The 12,611-nt window shown below is 35.1% G+C and overlaps 1 protein-coding gene across 1 annotated transcript in view; it reads right to left on the minus strand.

The window, feature by feature from the left end:
- The window catches only part of SPMAP2L (sperm microtubule associated protein 2 like), a gene marked incomplete at both ends in the record, with an annotated part of 57,849 nt that overhangs the window by 14,762 nt on the left and 30,476 nt on the right, over window positions 1-12,611 (minus strand). The window contains 2 exons of the mRNA XM_082654052.1: window positions 1,553-1,664; window positions 9,648-9,785. Of these exons, the coding sequence (XP_082510178.1) occupies window positions 1,553-1,664; window positions 9,648-9,785 (250 nt within the window). The remainder of the gene's footprint in view (window positions 1-1,552; window positions 1,665-9,647; window positions 9,786-12,611) is intronic.

Genomic DNA, 12,611 nt, shown 5'->3' on the forward strand with positions numbered 1-12,611 from the left:
CGTAGTAAGGTAGATAGCTAGTGGGAAGCAGCCGCATGGCACAGGGATATTGGCTCGGTGCTTTGTGACAGCCTGGAGGGGTGGGATAGGGAGGGTGGGAGGGAGGGAGACGCAAGAGGGAAGACATATGGGAACATATGTTTATGTATGACTGATTCACTTTGTTATAAAGCAGAAACTAACACACCATTGTAAAGCAATTATACCCCAATACAGATGTTAAAAAAAAAGAAATATTCTCACAATATTTCAAACTTTTACATTTTTATTATATTATGCTGATATGTGATCAGTGATCTTTGACATTACTATTGCAAAAAGATTACAACTCACTGAAGGTTCTGATGATGGTTAAGATTTTTTAGCAGTATTTTTTTAACTAAGGTGTGTACATTGTTTTTTAGACATAATGCTATTGCACATTTAATAGAATACAGTAGTGCAAACATAACCTTTATATGCACTGGGAAAGCAAAAAGTTTGTGTGACTTGCTTTATTGCAATATTTGCTTTATTGCGGTGGTCTAGAACTGAACCCAAAATATCTCTGAGGTATGCCTGTACTGGTTCTAGACCATCTGGAATTTGTTTTCTGAGCAGATTAGATTTAAAGCTATTAATGATCCTATTGCCAGTCGTTTAAAAAAAAAAAAAAGACACTGGTAATCCGTGGCATGCACTGACAAAACAGAAAGCAAGATTTGGTAATCAAGCAGCTGCTGACAGAGATCATTTTAGTGAAATAAAGAGGTATAGTGAGGTGGGCTCATTGCTTCTAAGTGCACTGGAGAACTTGAGGAAAGAAATTACCAGCTCAGGCCTTTAAATTCCCACCTTAAGGCATAGTTAAGGGACCAGAACGTTTTTGTGACTTACCCAAAAGAAACCCTTATCTTTAATGGTCACAGGACTCAAAATTCTCAAAACCAAGCTCAAAATCTAATTCTGTGAGTGGATGAATTACAGCACAAATTGAATTCCCAAACTTATATGGTCTCCTATATTAAAGTTAGGGCAATGATTGAGAAGGAATTGGACCTTAAAAATTGGAATCGGAACATAAGGGCACATTCCAGTGAAGGGGGGACTTTGAAGCCCTGAACATACCTGAGCCTTCCTTAGCAATAGAATCAGCCCTTCCTCCCTTGTCTGAACAGGCAAGACTCTCCTATAATTGCCTCTCCTGAAGTAAATATCTTCTAGGGGACTGCTGAACTACCCCTAGTCTCTCTCATTTCTCCAAATCTATGTATGACCAGACCCAAGTCCCAGCTGCTGTAACAGTCTTCCATAGACTTCTCATCAGCTCCCACAATTGCTTAAGGTTAATTCTATAATATGCATTGTGGTTCTGCTTCTCTCATCAAATCCTGACTGATACATTAGGCACAGGGCAGATAGTCAGAAAAATTCATTTGATAAGAGGGGAAAATAAACATGAAGAAAAGGAAAAAACACATCTAGAAATAAGAGGGGAGCACATTACAGTTACAAACATGCTACATGTTACAAAGTGCATCAGGAACTGTTTCTTTCACATGGACCCACTTACGCTTCTTGGAGGAACATAGTTTGGATTTGTGACTTTGGGTATTGAGAGTTGTAATATCCGGGGAGAAGGATCAGAGATTTGAAGAGAATCTCTTAAGTAATCACTGAAGGGCCTATATGCAAATGGAACATGAAATATTATAATCACTGGAGGAACAATAACTGCATTCGTCATTGCTATAATCAACCTCCAATCAATTATATTTATTGTTTCTATCTTAGGAACATCTTTTCCCATAATCATTAGTGTTCTTTCTACTAGATTGGTGTTTCTTAAAGTTGTTTTACTATGATCCACAGTAAGAAGTACATTTTATATTGTGATACAATATATGTAAATCTGTGTATCTGAAACAAAATGATCATGAAACGATGCTTTCCCTAGGCAATGCATTCTGATTTTTAAATTTTCATTTGATTTCATAAAAACAACAACCGGAATTGATTTCATGATCCACTGATAGGTTGAGACTTGCAGTTTAAAAAACACCTCACTTCCTACCAAAACCTCCTATTAAAACCCTGAGATAAAAATTCCAGTCACTACCAAGAACCCTCTGTGATGGCCAGTCTCCTCTGCAGTGCAGTTTGAGATAGTGCTGGACATAACTCCCAGCAACCTGGCCGATTATCATATGGTGATAATCGGTGGTTTCCCCACATACTCCTTTCCCAGAACAGAAACCTATCAACCAACAAACCTACAAACCTAATATGGAAAAAGGTTTTCTCAAATAAATATGATTACCCTCTAGGGGTAGTCTGTTAGTTTTAAAACTTGATATATAGTTAACATACCGTAGAAGTTACCCTTTTAAAGTGTACAATTCTATGCTTTCTAGAATATTCACAAAATTGTGCAACCATCACCACTACCTAAATTCAGAACGTTTTCAACACCCTAAAGAGAAATCCCATACCTATTAAAATCCCATCCTATTACCCCCTCCCCAGCCCCTCCCCACCACTAGGAACTAGTAATCTACTTTCTATCTCTATGAATCTGCCTATTCTGGAAATTTCAAATACATGGAATCATACAAATAAGTCACGTTTTGTGTCTAGCTTCCTTCACTTGGCATATTTTTAAGAATCATGTATGAGTATGTCTTTCCTTTTATGGTTGAATAATATCCCATTATATGGATTTGTCACATTTTGTTTATCCATGCAACCATTGATGAACATTTGAGTTGCTTCCACTTTTTGGCTATTTTGGAATGATGCTGTGAATATTCATGTACAAGCTTTCGTGTGAACATATGTTTTCAACTGTCTTGGGTACATGCCTAGGAGTGGAGTTGCTGATCATATGATAATTCTATGTTTAACATTTTGAGGACCTGGAAAACTATTTTCCACGTAAGCTTCACCAGTTTACATTCCCACCAGCAATATATGAGGGTTTCAATTTCTCCACATCCTCTCCAAGTAATTTTCTCTTTATTATTATTATTGCCATTCTAGAGGTGTGAAGTAGAATCTCAGGGTTTTAACATGCAGTTCCAAGATGACTAATGATATTTAGCATCTTCTCATGTGCTTCTTGTTCCTTGTATATTTTCTGTGGAGAAATGTCTATTCAAGTCCTTTGCTTATTTTTTAAATTGGGTTATTTGTCTTTTTTGAACAGTATTAAGAATTCTTTGTATATATTCTGAATACTAGTCTCTTATCAGATATATGATCTGCAAATATTTTCTCCCAATTTACGAGTTGTCTTTTCATTCCCTTGAGAGTGTCCTTTGATGCAGAAAAGTTTTTACTTTTAATGAAGTCCAATTTATTGTATATTTGTCACATGTGTTTTGGGTGTCATATCTAAGAAACCACTGCTTAGGTCATAGAGATATATGCCTATGTTTTCTTCTACGAGTTTTATAATTTTAGCTCTCATATTTAGGTCTGTGATCCATTTTGAATTAACTTTTGTGTATGGTGTGAAGTAGGGGTTCAACTTCATTCTTTTGCATGTGGATATCCAGTTATCCTAGCACCATTTGTTTAAAAGACTATTCTTCCTCAATTAAACTGTCTAGGCATCCTTGTCAAAAATCAACTGACATATACCATAAGGGTTTATTTCTGGACTCTCAATTCTATTCCATTGATCTATATGTCTATTCTTATGCCAGTAACACTGTTTTGATTACTGTAGCTTTTTAGTAAGTTTTCAAATCAGAAGCTGTAAGTCTTCCAACTTTGTTATTCTTTTTCAAGATTGTTTTTGCTATTCTAGGTCTCTTGCATTTCTATATGAATTTTAGAATCACCTTGTCAATTTCTACCCAAAAAGGAGAGCTGGACTTTTAATAGGGATTGTACTAAATCTGTCGATCAATTTGGTGAGAAGTGTCATCATAACAAAATTAAGACTTCTAATCCATGAACAGAGAATGTCTTTCTATGTATTTAAATCTTCAATTTCTTTCAACAATGTTTGTAGCTTTCTGTGTACGTACATTGCACTTCTTTTGTTAAGTTTATTCCTCAGTATTTTGTTCTTTTATTTTTAATTATATTAAAATATATATAACATAAAATTTACCATCTTCACCATTTTTCAGTGTATAGTACAGTAGCATTAAATGTATTCACATCGTTGTGCAACCAACCTCCAGAACAATTTTTGTCATGCAAATCTCTATATCCATTAAACAAATCCTCATTCTCCCCACCCCCTAGCCCCTGAAAACCACCATCTTACTTTCTGTGTATGAATTTGACTACAGTTGGTACTGTGTATAAGTGGAGTCATACAGTATTTGGTTTCTTGTGACTGGCTTATTTCATTTAGCATAATGTCCTCAAGGTTCATCCATGTTGTAGCATTTGTCAGAATTTTCTTCCTTTTTAAGGCTAATATTCCATTGCACGTATTGTTTTGTGCTTTTTGACGTTGCTGTAAATGGAACTGTTTCTTAATTTTATTTTCAGATTGTTCATTGCTAGTGGATAGATATACAATTGATTTTTGTATATTGATCTTGGATTCTGTGCCTTCCTGAACTAATTTATTAGCTCTAATCGTTTTCATGTGGATTCCCTGAGGTTTTCTATATATAAGATCATGTCATCTATGAGTAGAGAGTTATCAATACTTCTTCCTTTACAACCTGAATAGCTTTATTTCTTTCTCTTGCCTAACTGCCCTGACTCAAACCTCTAGTATGATGTTGAATAGAAGTGGTGAGAGCTGATGTTCTTGTCTTATTCCTGATCTTAGGGTGAAAGGTTTTAGTCTTTCACCACTAATTATGATGATAGCTGTGGGCTCTTTGTAGATGCCCTTTATCAAGCTGAGGAAGTTCACTTCTCTACCTAGTTTGTGGAGTATGATACGTGTTAAATTTTGTTAAGTGCTTTTTCTGAGTCTATTCAGGTAATCATGTAGTTTTGGGGTTTTTTATTCTATTAATTTGGTGTATTACATTGATTTTAGTATGTTGAACTCAACATATTCTTGTATTCCTAGAATAAATCCAACTTGGTCATGGTGCATAATTATTTTTATATATTGTTTGATATGCTTTGGTAGTATTTTGGTGTGGATTGCTGCATGTATATTTGGATTTGGTTTGGTAGTATTTTGGTATGAACTGTTACACATATATTCATAAGAGATATTGTCTGTCATTTTCTTCTCTTGTCATTACAAACGTTTTTTGGTTTGGTATCAGGGTAACATGGACCTCATGGAATGAGTTGGGAAGTGACCTACCTTTTGGAAGAATCTGCAGGATTGGTCTAGGGCTTCTCTAAGCATATCATTGAATTCGTCAATGAAGGCATCTGTTCCTGAGCTGTTCATAGGAAGTTTTTAAAAAGTATTGATTAAATCTCTTTATTTGTTATGGGTCTGGTGAGATTTTCTATTATTCAGTCAGTTTCAGTGGTTTGTCTTTCTAGGAATTTGTCCATTTCGTTTATGTTATCTAATCTGTTGGCCTTACAATTGCTCACAGTAATCCCTTATAATACTTTTTTCTCTATATAAGATCAATTTGCAACCCTTCTTTTGCAAATGATTCCTTAGAAAGGTCCCTTCTTTCTTTCATGATTTTAGTAATTTGAGCCTTCTGTCTTGTTGTCTTGATAAGTCTAGCCAAAGGTTTGTTTTGTTGATCTTTTCAAAGAGCCAACTTTCAGTTTTGTTGATTTTCTCTGTCTTTCTGGTTTCTATTCATTTCCACACTAATCTTTATAATTTCCTTCTTTCTGCTTGTTTGAATTAGTTTGCTTTTCCATTTGTAATCTCTTAAGATGGAAGATTAGGTTACAATTTGCAATCTTTTTTATTTTTTATGTAGGTATCTTCAGCTAAAATTTCCCACTAATCACTACCTTAGCTGTATCTCATAAGTTTTGGTATATTGTTTTCATTTTATTAATATCAAAGTGAGTTATTCTTTGACCCATTGTTTGTTTAGGAGTGTATTTAATTACACATATTTAAATTTTTTCTTCTGCTATTGGTTCCTAATTTCATCATTGTAGTCAGAGAACAGATTTTGTATGAATTCAATTCTTATAAATTTATTGACATTTGTTTTATGACCTAATACATGATCTATCCTAGAGAATATTCCATGTGCACTTGAGAAGAATGTGTGTTCTGCTATTGTTGGGTATAGTGTCCTATAAATGTCAATTAGATATTTTTGGTTTATAGTATTGTTCAAGCCTTCTATTTCCTTGTTGATCTTCTGCTTGTTATTCTTTCTATTATTGAAAGTACAGTATTGAAAAACTGAACTTGTTGAATTATCTATTTCTCTTTTCAATTCTACCAGGTTTTGCTTCATCTATTTTGGGTTCTTGTTGTTAGGTATATATACGTTTATAATTGTCATAGTCCTCTAATGGATTGACCATTTCATTACTATAAAATGTCCTTCTTTGTCTTAAAGTCTAATCGTCCAATATGAGTATATCCACTCACTTCAGTTAGTTTTCATAGTATATCTTTTTTCGTCCTTTTCCTTTCAGCTTATATATTTCTTTGAATCTAAAGTATGTGTCTTATAGACAGCATACTACTGAGCACATTCTTTTAAACCATTCTGTCAATCCCTGCCTTTTGATTGGACAGTTCATTTGCATTTAATGCAATTACTCATAACATGGAATTTATGCTTGCCATTTTGCTTTTGTTTTTCACATGTTACATCTTTTTATTCCTCTATTCCTCCATTCCACCCTTCTTCCATGTTAGATATTTTCTAGTGTACCCTTTAAATTCCTTGTTATTTCTTTTACTATATTTTAAAAATTATTTTCTTAGTTGTTACCCTGTATATCTTAACTTATAACAATCTAATTCAGATTAATATCACTCCATTCCCTCCCCTCTTTGGGCTGTTTTTTAATACATTGTATGTCCATCAACACAGATTTATAATTATTGCTTTATGCAGTTGTCTTTTTTTTTTTTTTGCCCATGCCACGCGGCATGTGGGATATTCATCCCCTGATCAGGGATTGAACCTGCGCCCCCTGTATTGGGAGCATGGAGTCTTAACCACTGGACTGCCAGGGAAGTCCTATGCAGCTGTCCTTTAAATTATGTAGGAGAATAAAAGGGTTACAAACAGAAAAATACATGTATACTATCTTTTATGTTTACCTATGTAGTTAACTCAATTTTATTTCTTTATTTCATGTGGATTCAAGTTATTGTCTAGTGTCCTTTCATTTTAGCCTGAAGGACTCCCTTTAGTATTTACTGTAAAGCAGGTCTGCTGTGATGAATTTTCTCAGTTTTTGTTTAACTGGAAATGTCTTAATTTCTTTTATTTTTGAAGGATAATTTTGTTAGCTAGAGTATTCTTGGCTGACAGTATTTTTCTTTCAGTGCTTTAAATATGTCATGCCACTGCCTTCTGGCCTCTATGGTTTCTGATGAGAGGTCACCTGTTAATCTTATTGCAGATCCTTTGCATATGATGAGTCACTTCTCTTGCTGCTTTCAAGATTCTCTCTTTGTCTTTGATGGTGGACAGTTTGATTATGATGCGTCAGGTTGTAGATCTTTTTGAGTATATCACACTTGGAGTTTGTTGAGTTACCTGGATGTGAAGGTTGTTTTTCATCTAAGCTGGGAAGCTTTTGGCGATTGTTTCTTTAAATATTCCTTCTTCCCCTTTATCTCTCTACTCTCTTTATGAAATTCCCATTATCAATATGTTAATACCCTTGATGCTGTCTTACAGGGCTTTGAGGCTTTGTTTATTTTATTTTATTCTTTTTTCTTTCTGTTCCTCAGACTTGATCATCTTCACTGACCTATCTTTAAGTTTGCTGATTCTTTCTTCTGACTGCTCAAATCTACTGTTGAGCCCTCTAGTGAATCAGCTAAAATATATGTCACAAAGTCCAGGCTCATGTAGTACATTTATTGGACAACCCTGTGTGTCTTCATTAAGCACTTGCATTTTCCCCCTCATACAATTCTGAACAAGCTTGGTTATCTGTTTCCAGAGCACAAAAGATCAGAAAAGAGGCTACTTACAGACTATTCTCCCAATAAAAAGAGAAATGACAGGAAAGCTATGAAAAGTGAATATCATAATCTAAAGAGGTCAGACCACTTAGGCTAAGCAATGTGCTTCATACTTAAACACTTTCTGAGAGGTTTACCAAATTAAATCATTATGTGATAGTTGATATTCATAATAAATATCTCAAGCCAATGGAAAAAGGTTACATGTATGTTCAGTATCAAAAGAATCTCCTTAGGAAAGCAGGGAAACAAACTTCTAAAAATACAGGAAGTTTTAGCACTCAAGGGGGTTTCACTTATATGAAATGTCAATCTCAGATGTCTCAAAAATTGGTAACAGATAATTAAAGTATTCTTCTAGTTTACAGATACAGATCTTTACCAGATTTACATGCATATTTTAACTAACTTAACAGATTTTATTTAATAAACTGACAAATAAGCAAATTTTGTGGAGGAATTGGGCCACTTTTGCTGGATTCTATGATGGAAAAAGACTCAAGTTGTCCAGTTCAACCTATGCCTGAATACAGGAATCTTTTCTAAAATCCATGTACAGTCATCATTCCAGTTTGTGCTTGAACATTTTCAGGGATTTGGGTGGAGTTGGCAGTTGACCTTTCCAAATAAACGCCTCCATTACTGCATAGCTACCAGAAAGATTTTTCTACACTTAGCTGACATCAGCTGCTCTGTAAATTCCTTGTTCTACTTCTAGTTCTAAGTAATTTTACTTTGACTTCCCTTTCCTCTTTCAGATGCTGACCCTTGAAACATAGCTATCACTGCTACTTAGGTGTCTTCTCTAAGCTAAACATATTATTTCTCTTAACTATTGTTCATATAACAGCTTCCAGAAGAATCAACATCTCATTCGTCACCTCTGAATAGCCTCAAATTTATTATCAGTTTCTTCAGGTATAACATCCATAAGTGGACACATATATGTAATGTGTTCTGATTAAAGTAGTGTACAGTAGTACTATCACACTCCACACTTGGTGGAACGTGTCCAGTGTACATATTCCACTAATGCAACCTAACATTTTTTCCAATAACCTTATCACAATCTTAACTCCCATGTGGAAAGTAACACCTAAGCTCTTTTTTTCTTTGGCCATGCTGCATGGCTTATGGCATTTTAGTTCCCCCAGAAGGGATTGAACCCAGGCCCTCAGCAGTGAGAGCATGAAGTCCTAACCAGTGGACCACCAGGGAATTTCCTAATCTGTCTTTTAAAGACAAGGAGAATTTCAGAATTTAAAGTAGAAGGAAGAGCATTTGCAGTCACAGAGGCGTAAGAGAACATGAATTGAAAAAACCTGTAATGTTTCATTTGCATATTTTTAAATTGGCTGACAGCGGTAAGTTTAGTGTGAATTTTAGCTTCACTACAATTTGAGTCAAATGTAATTATTGATGATGATCTTCTGATTACCCACAATTGCTGCAAATATTTGATTTTTCACCCTGATGCTTTGAAACACAAGTGGACTTCTATTTTATGAAATTGCAGACACTAAAATTAGAACAACAATATTGTGACATTCACCAAATTAGATGAGAATTTATGGAGATTCTCAAGGTACTTTACCTATTTATTAGATACCCTTTCTTGAATCTGTTGGGCTGTGCCAGCTTCTGGATCCTTTTGGAAGGTTGGCCAAGCAGTGCAGGAGAAGGGATCTCCCAGATTACAGACTCTCTACCGCAGCTGTAATAATACTGAACCCTGCAAGTTGTAAAAGAGAAAAGAAGTGAACGAAACAGACATGAATTCAAATTACCATAGTAATTTCCAACACTGACCCCCATCCCCCAGGTCTAGGGGAGTGGGTATGACAGTTTATCCCTTCGCTGCTGAGCTATTTTCTACATAGGGAGAAATTAGAAACAGTTATAAGCCATCAAGTTTTCAGCTGTCTTCTAATATCCTATTCTAAAACAGACAATTTTCTGTAATAAATGAAGTTCATTTTCTAAATAGACCAAAAATTACCCTGATGAAGAGAAAATTTGCTGCTTTTTAAATAAAATATTTTCTTTAGCATCTATATAGACAATTTAAATATTTTTACTAAATTTTTAGTTAATAGGATAAATTACATGATGCTTTTCTTTATGTTAAAGACCTCTGAGCTTAGGAATAAATGCTACTTGATCATGGTTTGTAGATTATTTAATCATTATCAGGCTCTGTTTATTAAGATTTTATTTAAGATAACAATATTGTTCTTCTTATCACTCCTGCCCTTCAATCTTTCCTTTATCAAAATATTATCATTAGTGGAAAAAGAAGTGATATTGACTACTTTAACCTGGCATTAATTTAGATCGTAGTCCCACTCCTGCTTCTATTATTTTCCAAAGGACCTCTGCTCCTTTAGGACATTCATAGATATGGCTCTGCGTTCATCTGCCCAGGCTTCTGTCTGCTGGTTGCTAATATAAGCCTTGGTCTGGGTTTAAGCCTGTATTTCCCTTGCTTTTGACCACTCAGACTTGAGACCCATCTACACCATCACACATCTGCTTTTAAGGGGCTTGAGACTATGCAGCCCTGGCTCTACTGCCTGACAGAGCTGACTCAGCCACTGCCACCCACATACACAGCCAAGCTCTGACAGGCAGAGAACTTCCAGCACTTACCTGGGATTTGCCTTTTGCAGGAACTGGGAGTTCAGTTTGGGAATTGGAGACAGAGAAGGAAGAGGTGATTTTGAACAGGGGGGCATTTGGAAGAGATCAGACCCAAGAAAGGAGGGCACAGTGGGTGGAAGGAAGGAGTGAGCAGCACAAAAGAAAGATGCTCTTGGAGAGTAGGGCAAAGGGTAGAAGTCCAAGAAGCAAATAAAACAAACAAACAAAAAAAAGAAGAAGAAGAAAGATGGGAGGACACCAGAGACATAACTCAATTATTCAACATTCTCTGAGGTGGGAGTGGCTAACACCAAACCATAATACTTATGCCTTACTCTGCCAACAACCAGAAGTACATGAGCATTCTAGAAGATGGAGAAAATAATACATCTTATGGTGGTTATGAAGATTAAATAAGAGAATATAAGTCATTTAATTAAGTTACAAAGCACTATTCAAATAAAATTTTATTAACTAACTTGTATATTAATTCTAAGTTTCATGTGTACATATCTTTTCTGCTTATAGATACTGTATATTAATAGAATGTATAGCTGCTGCCTTTAGGTGCTTCTCCTGTCTTGTAGTCATTTACACACCCAAGTCTCACCATTCCATCAATGTAGCAGGTACTCAAATATTATTTTAATATAGAGTACTCTGCATTTTTCTCATTGTAAAAGAGATAAATATTCATTATAGAAACTTTGTAAGAGCAAGAAAAGTTTAAGAGAGAAAAACAAAAAGCATATATTATCCTGCCATTCAGAGACAACAATACTTTGGAAAAATATTTCCTGACTCATACACTCAATACTTATTGAGCACCAGGCACTGTTAGGCACTAAGGAGAGAGCAGAAAGTAAGACAGACACAAAATCACTACTTTCTTGGAGCTTCTTCTCTATGTTGGGAGGAGAATAGCAAAAATTCAGTAGATAGTTGTGATAAGTGCTATGAAGGGCACTGGCTATGCAACAGAGATAGAGGCTTTCCGAGTAGGTTTGTGAGGAGGTGGAATGTTATGTGGAGAAAAGCAGTCAGGAAAGTCCCTCTGAAAAGCTGAGACCTATGCTGACACCTAAGGACCAGACAGTCTTAGTCATTGTAAGCATTGCAGGCAGAGGGAGAAATATGAATAAGGTCTTGAGATGGTAAAGATCATGACATGTTTGATGAATAAACATTATTAAAAATAAAAAGAGGATCATATCATAATACAGTTTTCTATTTAACTTTTTTCACTTAATATTATAGCATAAGCATTTCCCACATATAAAAAAAGCAGCAAACATATAAAAGCAGCAAATTATTACCAATAATGAGAAAAATCAATCCCTAGAAACAGACCCACAAATGACATAGTATAGAATTAGTAGGCAAGGAGATTAAAAAATTGAGCAAGTAGAGATAAGATATAAAAAATACCCAAATTGAACTTCTAGTGATAAAAACTATGACACATGAAATAAAAATTACCCTGGATAGGATTCATAGTATATTATATACTACAGAGAAAATGGCTAGTGGAAACACAGAGAGAAATAAAACAGAAAGAGAGGGAAAGAGAACAGATTCAATGAGCTGTAGGACAAATCCAAGCAGCCTAATGTGTAATTGGAGCCCACAGAGAAGAAGTAATAAATACCAATTCTATACATTTTCCGATTGATTCTATGAGGACAGCATTGCCATAAACAAAGACATTACAAAAAACAAAGATATTACAAGAAAACTACAGACCAATATCCCTCATGAACACAGATGCAAAAATTCTAAAATTTTATTGGAACACAGGCATTCTCGGTTTACATATGTCTGTACCTGCTTTCCCAGAGTTGAGTAGTTGCTGCAGATATTTAATGGCCAACTTTATATCTGGCCCCTTCCAGAAAAAGTTTGCTGACTTTTGACTAAA

This window comes from Grampus griseus (genome assembly GCF_964374135.1).
Source record: "Grampus griseus genome assembly, chromosome: 4".
Taxonomy (NCBI): domain Eukaryota; kingdom Metazoa; phylum Chordata; class Mammalia; order Artiodactyla; family Delphinidae; genus Grampus; species Grampus griseus.